This window comes from Paroedura picta, chromosome 3, assembly GCF_049243985.1.
Source record: "Paroedura picta isolate Pp20150507F chromosome 3, Ppicta_v3.0, whole genome shotgun sequence".
Taxonomy (NCBI): domain Eukaryota; kingdom Metazoa; phylum Chordata; class Lepidosauria; order Squamata; family Gekkonidae; genus Paroedura; species Paroedura picta.
In genome coordinates this window covers 132,013,820-132,028,320 of record NC_135371.1, presented here as the reverse complement: position 1 = coordinate 132,028,320, position 14,501 = coordinate 132,013,820, and the positions used below count along the sequence as shown (strand labels likewise).

Here is a 14,501-nt window from a genome sequence, read left to right as displayed (position 1 = left end):
TATGGACCTTGCACAACTTCTTGCCTCTCCTTCCATGCTTCAAACAGCTGCTTTCCCCCTTTGCTGCCAAACATGGATTCTTCTCTCTGCTTTGGCTGCACATGCCCTTCTTTCTCCTCCAGCTCTGACCATCCTAGCTAATACCTTTGTGTAAATATGTGTAAAAATATCTGGAGAATTCTGGCAGCAGAACGGAGTCATTTTAGATGGATAATGGTCAACAGTACAGAAACATAGATCTGTCTTAACTATTAAACCACCCCATCCAAGAGAGCAAATCTCTTGGCTTCATTCCACAGGTTTGCTGCAATTTCCATTTTAATTTCTGATGCATGCCCACAGATATGCACTGAAATGGCGCTCCTCAGTTTGCTGCTGCCCATGCTGACCTGTAGAAAGTGTTGTTTGCAGCAGTGCTGGGAGGCGCCTTGCAGTCTCTGCCCACCATCGGGAGGTAGCCATAGGTCTTGAAATAGCTCTCTGCCCCCAGGGCGATGATAGCCACACCATCCTGGACTTTCTGCCTCAGGCTCATTTTCCAGTTCTCGGTGACCACGCTGATGAGGCCAATAGGAAAAGAGCTGGGGGGGACATCCATGCTCCCCACCGTCAAGCTAGGCACAATCCAGACATAGCCAGGTCCAATCAAGCCAACCTGCTCTGCCACTTGGAAGAGATATTCTGCCTCCTCCCTTGAGCAGTACACGATCATCACCTGAGCATCTACCTGACGCAGCAACCTCTGCATTCTAGTGTCACTTCCATCCTGAGTCATCTCAAAGGTGAGGGGTTCATGCATCTCCCAGCCAAAATAGCTGGCATCCGTGAAGGACCGTATCACATCCAGAAAGACATTGTATCCTGGGTATAGGCTGGTGATAACAACAAAGGAGCTCCAGTCATACTCCTCTAAGACTTTGAAGATCACCTGGATCTGCTGTTCAATTGAGGCACCCAATTGTAGAAATGCAGAGCCGGGTTCCTACAAGAGGGGAAGAGAATGAATTAGTAAGTAGAAATGTAAAAATAATGTAAAAATGTTAAAAAAAAAACAGTCATTGATTTTTAAAGCTACATTCATAGACTTAGAAATAGCCTTGATCATCTTGCTCTTTTAGGGATGCCAGCCTCCAGGTGGGACCTGAGGATCTCCTGACATTACAGGTAAATTCCTGACTACAGAGACTGGTTCCCCCTGGAAAAAATGGCTGCTCTGGAGGGTGGACTCTATTGGCATTTTACCCCATTGAATGCCCTGTCCTCTCCAGGCTCCATCCTCAAATCTCCAGGAGTTTCCCAAACCGGATCTGGCAACTTTACCCTTCCAACTCCATGCTGACTACATGGCAACAGTTTGCCCATTCCAATACAGGACCGACTGCTATAGAATCCAGGGGAGAGGCCAGCAACTGGGCCCCAGTTCCTGCTTTGACACCTGTTCATGGCATAAGGTTGCTCAGCTCTGCAGAACCTATTGTGCCCCTCAAAGCCATTTCCACTTGTAAATGGGAAGCATAAGCACCACTATAATATATACAGCTCTTGGGTTTGGATCCACTGGAATGTTTCTGTGGGGGAAGCCTCCCAGGCCTGATTTATTCTGTTATTCTGAAGTCTTCTGGTTCCAGTGAAAGTCAACAGATACAGACACTGAGTTTCATTCCAAGTGAACTGGTTCGATTACAGATAAGTTTATATTAGGACTTTTCCTTTTCTCAATTTGTAGTTTGGTATAGATTGTTGCAGCTTAGGACAGTAGTTGTTTTTCTTCTGGAGTGGCTGACCTTGGCGAGCTGGAATGATTTTCCCTCCCACTTAGAAAACACAGAGCCTAATTACTGTTTTCCAGACATTGGTCGTTGGGAGGGAGAGAGCTTTGTCTCCTCTCTTCCCCTCTGTTTCCTAGGGCCATTTCTGCCCTGGAGGCTTCATCCCAGACTGCAGGATGGAGTTTGAGCTGGGACAGGTTGCCCTGCCTCTTCCTGCTTCCACACAGGGGAGCATTTGGCTGAGTGCACCTTGTCCACCCTAGATTTGCACTCCCACATGGGAGCCAGGCCAGTGAAGTTCCCAATGCGGAAACAGTTAACCTAGGTTGTGGTTTGCTTTATGCTGTTTTATATGTTTGGTTTGTTGTTACTTGTTATTAAACTGCCCATATAGAGGCAATTTTGTGTTCTGGGTTTGTGCTTTTATCGTGCAAATACATTAATACTCTCAGTTGTATTCTAGATGTTGTATCTATTGAGCTTCCCTGCAGCCACTTTGTTATCAGCGTCTGTGAATGGCAACTGTTTAAGTTTTAATTTTACAACAGTTTTACTGATTTTATCAGTATTTTATTATTATATTTTATTTTATTTTAACTGTTCATATTTTATATCCTACTCTCCACTAGGGATTATTTCAGTGGGTTTTAATCTGGGGCTTTTATTAGAGCCATATTTTAACTTAATAGCACCCAGTATTTTACAAGCTGTATTAATTTTAAGCCTTTTTACTAAGAATTATTTTGCAAGGCGTTATTTTAGTTTATTTATTTATTTAACTGGTTTTATATACGCTCATCTCTAGTAATACTTCAACAATAATGGAGGGAGATCTGTCCATAATGATGGGGAAGTGTCAGCTGCAAAGAAAAGTAAGATAGAGGAATATTTTCTGCAGCTTTTGCCAACTATACTCACCAGCAGGTTTGCCCCTTTACTAAATGACGTGCCTGCACCACCTAGATTTGAAGATTCTATATTGCCCCTCCTGAAGCCCCCAATTTACCTGAAAGCTTTTGACGAATTATCAAAGCAGAATGTGACCAATAGGTTGAGATCTAAGGAGTAGATGGTGATTCTTGCATCTCAGACACAACTGCTTGCAAAATGCCACCCAAATGCAGTTTGAAAAGGAGGGGGGAAGCTAGAAGTGGGAATCAACTTCTGTTGCTCTGTGGTCCTGCTTCAGCCACTCATGTTTTATATCAGAATTTCCTTCCAAGATGGGTGTTTTATTCCAAATATTATTCCTGATGCTTCTTTATTTCCTTCACTAACAACTATCCCATGTTGTGCAAATCTTCTAAGTTTCATTGTTCAAACATCCATCACACAATTTTTACAACAAATCCATGGAGAATGCCACAGACCAGTAATGAATTGCAGACCTTCATGTCCTCCTCTGTTTTTCTAATATCACTTCCTGCACATTCTCCAGGATTCAAAATTTCTTCTATGACAAAGTTTGAGTCTGGTGGCATTGATGGAAGGCAGAATTCCGGGCCTTTATCAACCTTCAGCGAGACTAGAATACTTGGGTAGGACTTTACTTATCAGAGGAGCCCTATGAATTTGTACAGATTCTGCTTTGTGAGAATAATTTAATTCCCAGTTACATTCATGTATGAGTTATATGACTAGGTTCTCGGGAGTGAGATGATCATGCATCATGAGAATGTGCTTGCTATTAACCTTCACCTGCCATGTTCCCCCAGGTGGCTGCAGTTCTTAATCATGCTGTGCACACAGGGACAAGTGTGACAGAATTCATTATGGTGCCACTGGGGACAAGGGAGGATGGGGGAATGGTGCTGGAAGTCACTTTTACTTCCCATTGTGGTCAAAATTAGACACAAATATTTAAATAAATAAATAACTTCTTATTTCTCTTTGACCTCTCCTGTTTGCACCTGGCCATGGCTCTCATAGCATTCATTACCCAATTGTAAATCATCAACTTCCAGGCAGGGGGAAGTAATATCCTGGGCTTTTTCTCCCTGTATATTGCCTAGGCTGCTGCTAATTTTTGTTTAATTTTTCTATTATTATTTCATAACATTTGCTTAAAGCATTTATACCCCAAAAACTGAACTACAGAACAGCTTACAATAAAGAGTTATATATAATATAAATAGCAAAGTAAAAATCTAATTAGAGCAGGGCTTGTAAAACAGAGCGGTTTTGCTGGGCCTATGGCTGAGGCAGAAACAACATCTGGAGTCACTGGCCTCCCTGCCAGAAATACACCAAATTAAATTAAACTACATTTATTGTAGTTAAAGGGCCTGATGATCCTCCTCCTGCTCCTTCGTGTGGGATAGAGAAAAGCGGGCAATAATTTGTAATAGTTTAATGTTTTTAATTAACTAATTTAACTAAATTTTATTTTGCATTATATCCTATTTATGAATTTTGTTTTGTTGGAACTTGTCCTGAGGTGCCAGACAGTGGACAGGTAATAAATACTATTTAAAAAAACAAATAAACAAAGCTGAATATTTCAATCAGAGCATTAAAAACAGAATAGCAGAAAAATGAATTAAGTTGCTAAGATATTTTAAAGGCAACAGTCAATCAGCAATTGATGGCCAGATATAAATACTTATTCAGCAGCAGAAGGAAAGGGGTGGGTGGAGAGATCAATTAAAGCCTGGGGAAATTGTTATGTTTTCACCTACTGAAACCAGACAGGTCTCCAAAGAGAGGGTGTTCTGAAGTCAGGGTGCTGCAATTGACAAGGCTCCTGTTTATCTCCTCCAGGGGGGAGTGCAGCTGAAAATTATGCCATTATGATTTATAACAGCAGTAACATCAAAGGAGGGGGGAAAGGGGCAGCATATTTGGGTGGCTACAAAAGTGAAATGCTGTAGTTAAGTCAACTATCTCCTCAAAGCAACAGAAACTCATAAATTCATGATGCCCCCAAGAGAACTAGCCAACTGTGAAAGAGAATAGGAAGTATGTAATTAGTATAAAAAAGAAAAAGATCCAGGGAGAAGATGAATGCTTTGCTGAAAGTAGCTGAGTTCCAAGGAAACACATCGTAGGGTCTTGCCTCTGTAGGTGCATTTTTGTGGTTCATATAGTGCTACACCCCTACAGAAATGAATCCTTCAGTCATGCAAAAAGATTGCCCGGAGGAGCCAATCACTCCACAAACAATGAGTTATGCTATTCTAAAGAAAGCCACCATTCATGGCATATAATGCAATACTATTAAATGGATTGTATTTTAGTGAAAATTTATATTAAAACAGAAAAAATTGAGCAAGATTTTCCCATTGTCCATAATATGTCTTTATTTGTTTACTTTTAGTTTAGTTTAGCTTATTTACAGTCCATTGACCAGTGAATTCCAACAAACATATTAAAAGTATTTGTTTAAAAACATGCTTATCCTACCATTCTTTCACGATAGGGTGCCCAAGGCAGCTAACAACCCATGAAAAGTGAAATAAAATATTTAAATGTTGGAATCTAAAAAACTATGCAAACATTAAAATATATTAATGGATAAATACCAAAATAACAAGTGAAAAAGTGTAGTTACTCCAACATACAAATACTGTTCTTGTAAGGAAATAAAATGTCCAACTGTTGATCAGATTCACATGATAGATAATTTTTGACTGCTCTCTTTGTAGCTTGATAGTGCCAAAGTATCATAAAAATAGATTGGAGGAAACCTGAACATGCTTTCACATGCATTAGAGTATTTCCTGTTGCCTCCTGAAAAATGTACACAGTGGATACTCGGAAAGACTCTCCTGTGTGTAATCTGTGCAGCACTTGTAACCTGCTACTGATACTCATAATGGATGAGTGGCTGTGGGAAGAAGGAGAGAATATGATATGGCCATTACTGCATTAGCCTTTCCCTTGCACACATGAACAGTAGGTCAAAGACGTCACTTGGGGGTACATTGCTGGGATGCTGAAGAACTAATTGAAATACACAAGGAGGCTTCGATAATGGGTACTTCAGAACAGCTAAAGATAACCTGTGTTTCTCTTTAGAAAAAAAAAGCTTTCCACCAATCTAGTATGAACAGCACCACGGAGAGCATTTTCACTGTGGCTTTTTGCTGTGCTGATGCTGGCACCGCCATCATAGTAGTGTGATTCACAATATGTCGGTTGGTCGCAATTAGATGTGAGAAAGTACACAGAGTTGCTGCTGAAAATGGCAAACTTGTGCTGAATTTCCCCTTCCACTTCCCTGTAATGTGCAGTAATTGGAACTGTGACATGGCATCATTGTGCATTCCCTTGAAGTCATTCAGCAGCAGCCAATGATGAGAAGCACAGTTCCATTACAAGGGAGAGGAGCACAAATGTAACACATGTCTGGGTAGCTGTTCCCATGTAATCCAGATGCCACAAATACATATGTGAAACTGGCCACATTGAAGTATCTGTGACATCTGGTTAGACTTAGTAAATTGTTCATTCAAAGCAGTTGATCACATAGAAGAACTCATATTTTTGTATGTGTGTACTAGCAGAAAAGCCCATTGTATAAAAAATACAACGGGATCGAGCATCCACCACCCACCATCCACCCCTGGCAGCCCTGGCAAGGCCTTGCTAGGCTGCAGTGAGGTTGGTTGGGTCGGGGGCTAGCTCTGGCAGGTGCTTCCTGCCTCCCACATTCCTAGCAGATTGTGCAACTGTCAGTTGCACTCCATCTAGGGTGGCCAAGCATGCTTCCTCTCCTGGCCTTTTCCTACCCAGCCAAAGGACCTTTGTCTTTGAAGGATTGAGTTTTAGGTGACTCGGCTTGATCTAAACTGTCACTGCTTCCAAGCAACTGGCAACGGTCTCGGGGCAAATATGGGCATCCATACATTAGGATATAGAGTTTGGTATCATCTGTATATTGATGGCACCCATGTCCAAACTCCTGGACCAACAGGGCAAGAGGGCGCATAAAGATGTTAAATAATGTGTGGGACAAAACTGCACCCTGTGGCACCCCATATGGGAGCTGTCCCTTGATGTAACACTTTGTCTGCAACCCTGGAGAAAGATCAGCCATTTCAAGACTGTTCCCCAAATTCTAGCATAGGTGAGGTGATGAGCAAGAAGCTCATGATTTACTAGATCAAACACGGCTGTGAGATCCAGTAACACGAGAAGTGTCTATCTGCCTTGGTCCAGCTGGCATCAGAGGTCATCCATTTGGGTGACCAAGACCGTCTCCACCTCATAGCCAGAACAGAAACCTGACTGGTAGAGATCAAGGACTGATGCTTCATCTAGGTACACCAATAACTGGTCCGCAGCAGCCCTTTGTGCCATGGTGACAATAAAACCTCAAGTGATGGACTGTAAATGAATTGCTTGCTGTGTGGAAGTAACCACCACAGGGATCAATTTAAAGTCACCTTCATGGAGTGCTATGTGAGTAAAATAGCCACTGGGTCTTCTAGAAGGCATGGTTTAATTTGGCAAGGCCCAGTAGCAATGTCTTGTTAAAAATCCAGATCCATTTCCACTGGAGAGGCAAAACTTGTTTTTGAGTCATCTGTGGACATTTCCCTGGATTATTTTATGACACAAAAAGTTGACATGAGAATGAGCATTAAGGGGGCCTGACAAACGTGACAAGGCTGATCCCAGCATGTCCTTAATTGTTCCTAATAATGTCTTAAAGGGTTTTCCTCAGATAAATATCACACATAACAATTCAGAGTCAGTTTTATACAAATAAACCAAACTGCTGTGGCTATGAACATGGCTTGGAGACCAGGGGGGAGGGAGGGGGGGACTTTGCACATTTTCCTATCAGCAGTTGACAGTAACCACCACTGACACTCTGCTATAGGTGAGCAAACTAAAAATAATCACCCAGTGCAGAGTCCACCGGTAGGAAACCAGCGTACCCCACAGCAGTCAGTGCCCTCTATTTGCATGTGCCCTGAGCAGATGATTTAAGATGCAAACACAGCTTGGCTGGGATAAAGCATGGGAGTGGATCCACCCTCGCCTGCCCAAGGCTCGTCAAAATTGTTCTAAAGGGACTCAGGGTGGCTTGTTCTTAATATTGGGAATTGCTACACAAGAAAGGCACAATCAATTTCTTGGCATTCACTTACAAAACCAAGCCAGAAATGGATGAACAAACCTCACTTGTTGGCAAAGTCCTTGGCCATACAGCTTCCTTCTCTCAGGGGAACCAAGACATTCCATTTCCTCTACTTCAGTAATACAGAAGACAGTTATTAGACATTCTGTAATTGGAAGAGGTTCATCTCATTTCCGTGGGTAGAAAACCTAGAGTTTGCCCAGTGTATGCTCTAGAACAGGAACTTATCAGGGCCCCACTCCGTGACAAAGCAATGTTTCCTAGACCAATAGGAAGGAGGATTTCCAGGTATGGTTTTTGCACTATTCCAGTGCCTTTTAGCAGATGCTTGACTTTGAGAGATTCAGCAGGCATGAGTTTTCTGATTGCTATATCTCTATCCCTGAAATTTTTCGCCCTCTACAATACTGCATCTCTGGCTGCTGCGCCCAACACAAGAACAGAGGCACTAAACAAATGCCGATATTCCTAATGAGAAGCTATCAGAATGAAGTAAAGAACTGGTCCACTGTTACACCTGACTGCCTACCAAATATATTACTATCAGTATGACCAGGACCTCCATTCACTATTAGGCAGAACCACAGCCCATACCTGAGTTGAAGCACCCTAAAGGCTGATGGAACATGTTCTGCTAGCTCAGCCTATTAATGCCAAATTTTTGTTCTTGGACTCATTGCCTGGCCTATTTAACTCTTTTCCTGCTGGAATTCCTACAGCTTGAGTAGGATGGATGGATTCCCTTTCTCTGCCAAATTCCCTAGCCCTAGTTCTGGCTGCTCACCTTGTTTGTTTCACAACCTACATCTGTTGGTTGTCAGGCTGGTGGATTTCTTGGAGCCAGATATTAATTGGTATAAATTGCTACAGGCTGGTTGACAAAACTGAGATAATATGCTTTTATGAATATCCTACCCTTCCCAGTCCCAGCTCAATGATCCAGAACAATAAAGAGGTTTCACCTTGGGTGTCAGGACCACAGCTGAGCCTCCACTGATGCTGATGATAGGTACATGAGTTTGGGATGAGATGAAGTCAAGGATCTGTGCCACGGCCTCTGTACCAATGTTGTCTTCAAAGACAATCCCATGGACCTTTGTGTTGGCAAGTATGTCACAGATTTGAGTCAAGAGAGTGCTTGGGTTGGTGTCATTCACTATCACTGTGACAGGGTGGATCTCCAGTGGAATGTCCAGGAAGCTTTGTTGTGTCAGCCGACTGCGTATATGGAGAGGGTATGAAGAGCCCCCAAAAACCACAGCCACATTTACCACTGGTTCCCCAGGGCTTGGTGACAAAGTTTCCATTAGGACAGCTGAACTGCCCAGCACCATGGACAGCACCAGGGTGTTTGTCAGAGCTCTTCCCATGTCCACCATGGAGTCCCTGCAACCCAGAAGAAAAATAAACCAGGGTCAGAAAAGGCAGTCACAAAAATATATTGACAGCAGAGTTAGAAGAATTCACAAAAGGTGTGCTTTTCCAGCAGGTAGGGTTTAGGTAACATGACGCATTGTGTTCAAACACCTGTTTACTGCATTTATTTTTTATCTTTACACTTAAAAATATGATGTAGACCACTGAAGTGATCCTGCATTAATGAAGTTTGTACAATTCTAAAGAACAATTGCCTCACCCATTTGTACAAGACCAACTAGTAGCTCTACCTGCTACTAGTTCTCCTCTTTCTTAAAACAGCCTCATCAGTTCCTTCATCTCCTCAGCTCCATCTTTTAACAACCATTCGACGTGCCTACCAATTTCACTCTTTCCTAATCTCAACCACCTATCCTTACCAGGAGTTTGTTATTGTTGTCCTGAGATTATCTTTCCCTCAACTGTTTGCTGTATCCTTCCATCCCTATCCTCTAGTCACCACTTCCCCCACCTCCATCTTCTCATTTGTCTTCTCCCCTATTTGTTCCTACAACAGCCCCTTTCCTGCTCTCTCCCTGACCTCCACCTCTACATGTTTTTCAGCCCAGCTTCCATTTACTGCCACCCAGTGGTCAACCCCCACTGCTTCCCTATTCCACTCTTTCCGCTTGCAAGCGGTCCTTCTTTTCAGCTCTTAGTAGGGTTATCTCCATCCTGCTTAGCTCATGTTGCATCTCTGCATTCCCAAGTGACACAGCTGTACTATTCAGTTTTTATTTCTTAGGTGTCTTGATTAGAAATGATTCCTCTAACATACAGAATAGCCAGAGGCAACAAACAGAAAGGGTTTGAGGCTACATTGCCTGTTGCTTCATATAGCTGACAATCAAATATTTAAGAGGCCAGATTCTCCCATCCTATCCGCTCTACAGATGATCCTTCAGCACTGCCGATTATCGCCACTTACTGACATCATTGCTGGCGAGCCACACCGTTGACAAGGCTCCCCTCCCCCCCCCTTTTGCAGGGCAGAGTAGAGGATCAGTACATCTTATCCCACTAACAGAATCTCTCAAGTCAAATGCAGCCGCTAATGCTCCATTACATTTGCCTTCTGGTGGCAGAAACTGAAGAAGGCTTGATAATCTCCTTTTCCAAATTCATAGACAACAATCTCTTGCATTGTTGACCAATTACTTTTTAGTCCCAACATACTGCCCAGTATACCTGTCTATTAAGTAGGAAGGGAACTTTAAGATATAAGGTAATCAGAGCAGATATTTTTACCTCACCTCCAACTGCCTATTTCTATGTGTTACATGCACAGAAAGCATAATCTGTCAGCTTCTGGGGTATGCCAGATTTCATTTTCAAAGCCTAACACATTTCTAGGGCATGCAATTCGGAGGGGGGTGGATTGTGCAGTCCCTATTCTTCCTGCCCTGACACTATCCTCGCTGCCACTTCTACATCTTAATGCTTACTTGCAGCTAAGCCCTAAATATTGCAATCAGAAAACATTGTCTTTAGTGGATAATTTCTTGCATATATGCAAAGAGTGTACACTGCTAACATAAATCTAGGAATTTAGTCTTGCTACAGAAAGTACATCAAGTCCTCAGTCCTACAATTAGATTCATTTTTAAACTTCAGGCTCAGCAGATGCCTCCTTGCCAAACAGGTTGTTTTCCATGGAGGAAAGTGGTGTGGCAATTTCTCCTTCATCTCTAATCCCTGTCACAGCTAACCCACATTTAGGCCACCAGTCCTTCAGTTCACATTATATTGATTGTGCGATTTATAACTACGGAAGTCCAGATCTAGCTTCCAAAGACAACGTGATTTCTGCCACTAAAATTATGGTGGTGAAGATTCTCTGGGTTGGTTTGAGGAAGGAAGGAAGGGAGGGAGGGAGGGAGGGAGGGAGGGAGGAAGGGAGGAAGGGAGGAAGGAAGGAAGGAAGGAAGGAAGGAAGGAAGGAAGGAAGGAAGGAAGGAAGGAAGGAAAAAACAAACTCAAGGCAGTGCCTTGAGCTCCATGCAAGAAATGGGATAGCAGCAAAATGTAATTCTGCATTAAGGTACATATACATTTCACAGCAGTTTGCAAATGCTGTTCTGTCCATAACACAGATTAGAAACTGAATTAAACTAAGTTAAGGAAAAGCACATAGCAAGTAAAAGCATTGTTTCCTTAACCACAAAAACAAAGAATATGAATAATATTAACACTTATTAAATTCAGATTCATGAATATATTAGGGATGTGCAACCATACATTCAAGAGCTGGCATAAACCTATTTGTCAACAACATAAATATTCCAAATCCAAATAGTATTATTTTACTTTTAAAGAATTATATCCCATTTTTTCCTCACTTGTGGGAAGCCAAACTGGTTTATCACATTTTCTCTCTCCCTCTCCCCCATTTATTCTTGTAAAAACAACCTTGTGGGTAGTTTAGGCTGAGGTTGTAATCCAACACCACCTTATGCTGACTCTCTTCTGATTTCTTATGTTTCGGGACAGTAGGAAGCCTTCAGAATATGATTGTTATTTTGCCACCTCACCACTATGCTTCATTTTGTGGGGCAGCAAGGTGACTAAATCCGCAGAACTGTATGTGACAGGGACAGCATCCAGCAAGAACAATTAACTCATCTATACATCAGACAAAATAATCTCAATTGGACATAGCTAAGGCTCTTGCAGTTTCACCTTCCTTTAATGTTATTTTTGTTATTGTTATTAATGTTATTGTTGTTACCAACTTACTGTTACCAGAATGATGTTACCTGTACTATTTTGTTGTTTTGTGTAAACTGCCCTGAGCCTTTGGGGAGGGTGGTATATAAATACTATAAATAAATAAATCAATAGCTGTGCTCTCTTCTTTCTGCCCATCATTGTGCACCTCAGACTTTGGGATGGCATTCTAATTCTCTATAAGCATAGGTCTCATTTATGTTAATTCTTATGACTTTCTCAGTGTGTCAATCTCATCTGATACAGCATCATAACAAAAAAAAAACGATTGACCGATTGTGTGCAGCATTTCATTTTCTAAAGCAGTGCCTGCCAGGCTGGGAGAAAGGCATGTTTAATACATGCTGTACAGCAGGACAGAGAATATCTTCGCCACATTTTATCCACCCATGTGATAAAAAGCCTACCTGAAACAAGAGACAGAGGCTTTGCTTACATTTGCTAGTATTGAATGAACAAAGGCAAGTAGGTCTCCGAAGTCAAAACCAAGGAGGAAAACCAACCAGATGGTGTTCCTGATAAAATAAAGCTTTTTTTTTTTACACAGTTCTTTGTATTCACTCTTTTTTATTCAAAAATTATTGCTGCTGGTAGAATAGGGCACCTAGATAATTATATATATATTTGCTAGTAAGCAGGGAGGTCTACAGAGATGGAAAGGGAGAGAAGATGGGCAAGTGCTAGTCTCCCCCTTCCTGGCAATAAACAACCTGCCTGCCGTTAAACTGGAGGGGGGATGAACAGTAGAAGATAAAATCCTTTTCCACAGGTGACATGGAAGAGTGTATGAGAGAACTGACGATTCAGGACCTGAGACCTCTCTGATGTGTTTATTGTATTTAAAAGTAATGCAGACAATTAGGAAACACATGGATTTCAATCCACCTGTTCATAGGTAAAGTAAAAGCTCTATTTTTCAACAAATCTGTGCAGATGAAGGAGCTAACCTTGTTCCCCCCAAACCTTGCTCCATTTTAGTTCTTAACACATTTTCTCCCTCTTTTTGTTTCTGTTTAGGCATCAAATTGTAGCCAACTTATAATGACCCTGGAGGGTTTTCAAGGCAAGAGACATCCAGAGGTACCCAAAGAAGTCACAGCTCTGAGCAGCAACCCAAGACCTCCTTAGTGGTCTTCTATCCAATACTAACCAGGGCTCACCTGTTTAACTTTAAAGATCTGATGAGGCCAGGCTTGCCTGTGTTATCCACGGCTGGGATTTCAAAGCATAGCATGTCGTTTTTGCTTTTCATTTACTGCTTGCGGTATAGCATAGCGTGGAAAGTATGCTCTAATCCTGTGCAGATCAGTGATTCTTAACTGGAGCCATATAGTTCCCAGAGGAGGACGGTTTACAAGCATTGGCCTTAAAGGAACTCTGGACTCAAACTTCATCCCGCTGCTTCAGATCAACATGGCTACTGTCCAGATAATATTTAGCTGTAAGTGTGTGGGCAATGGACTCCAGGATTTTAGACACCCTCCCCCCCCCACCCTCAATTGCAACTTCTTCTGCCAGCCAGCAGAAAAGAGTAGCTTTATACAGATAATCTCACACAGAGGACAAAATCTCCTCAGCAGGTCCTTGAAAAAACAGCATGCAGCAGAAAGGAATCAAAAACAACACAAAGGGGTTGTCCATCAGGCACTAGGGTCTCACTGAATGCATGCACGTATATCATAAAGTAAAGCATGCTGTCCAGATGCAGCCGACTCGTGAACGACAACCCCTTGAAGTATCACCTCTTGGGGTTTTCATGCAATAAATGAGCAGAGGTGGTTTGCTATTGCCTTGGTGGGTTCCTCTGGAGAGCGGCCCATTGTTGCCACTTAAGTATCAACCATGCTTAGCCGCTAAACTCTCACAAGGTTGGCCTAGCAGGCTATTAGGGCTGCTGCAGCACATATATCATAAATATATCTATATGAAGAGAATTGCCTTTTCTGGAGGGCTGTTACAATGTCCTAATTTTTAAAAATTCATTGTGAGGGGTATTGTTTGATAATGGTGGGTAGTAGTACATTAAAGGTTAAGAATAACAGGAACAGATTGTAACACCTGTGTTAAATTACACACACTTTTTTTTGCAGAGGGGTTTATGTAATCCAGTGCAAGAGTATGAAGCAGAGTAGGAGGCAACTGAGAATCATATTATTGTGCAGCGCAGCAATTGTAATGAAAACTGTTAAGATGGATGGGAGGGCTAACGAAGGATGACTGGGAACAAAATGGAGGCATGAGATGAAGGTCTCTTTCAACTGTGGCACCTATCGCACAAAGGCATGGGAAGGAGAACTTGGTTGGGATGTAGAAAATGGAAAGGCCTCATGCATGAGAGTTCATAGGGAGCTAAAACGGGCAGGAAGAGAACACTGAGAGATCCAAAGCTCAGGTGGCATGAAGAAATAGAGAGTGACAGGAGAAACCAAACAGGGCAGAAAGAAAAGTGTGGGGGAAGACGGAAAAAATGGTTGGGCATCCAGGAGTTCTGAATGTGAAAG

General features: G+C 42.2%; 1 protein-coding gene across 2 annotated transcripts in view; it reads right to left on the bottom strand.

Annotated features, from left to right (window-relative positions):
* Positions 1–14,501, bottom strand: part of GRIN2C (glutamate ionotropic receptor NMDA type subunit 2C) — a 106,181-nt gene that overhangs the window by 63,293 nt on the left and 28,387 nt on the right. For both annotated transcript variants that reach the window (XM_077327888.1, XM_077327889.1), the window contains exons 2-3: positions 8,820–9,243; positions 390–982 (exon numbers count right to left, since the gene is read on the bottom strand). In XM_077327888.1, the coding sequence (XP_077184003.1) occupies positions 390–982; positions 8,820–9,236 (1,010 nt within the window). In that variant the 5' untranslated portion in view covers positions 9,237–9,243. The remainder of the gene's footprint in view (positions 1–389; positions 983–8,819; positions 9,244–14,501) is intronic.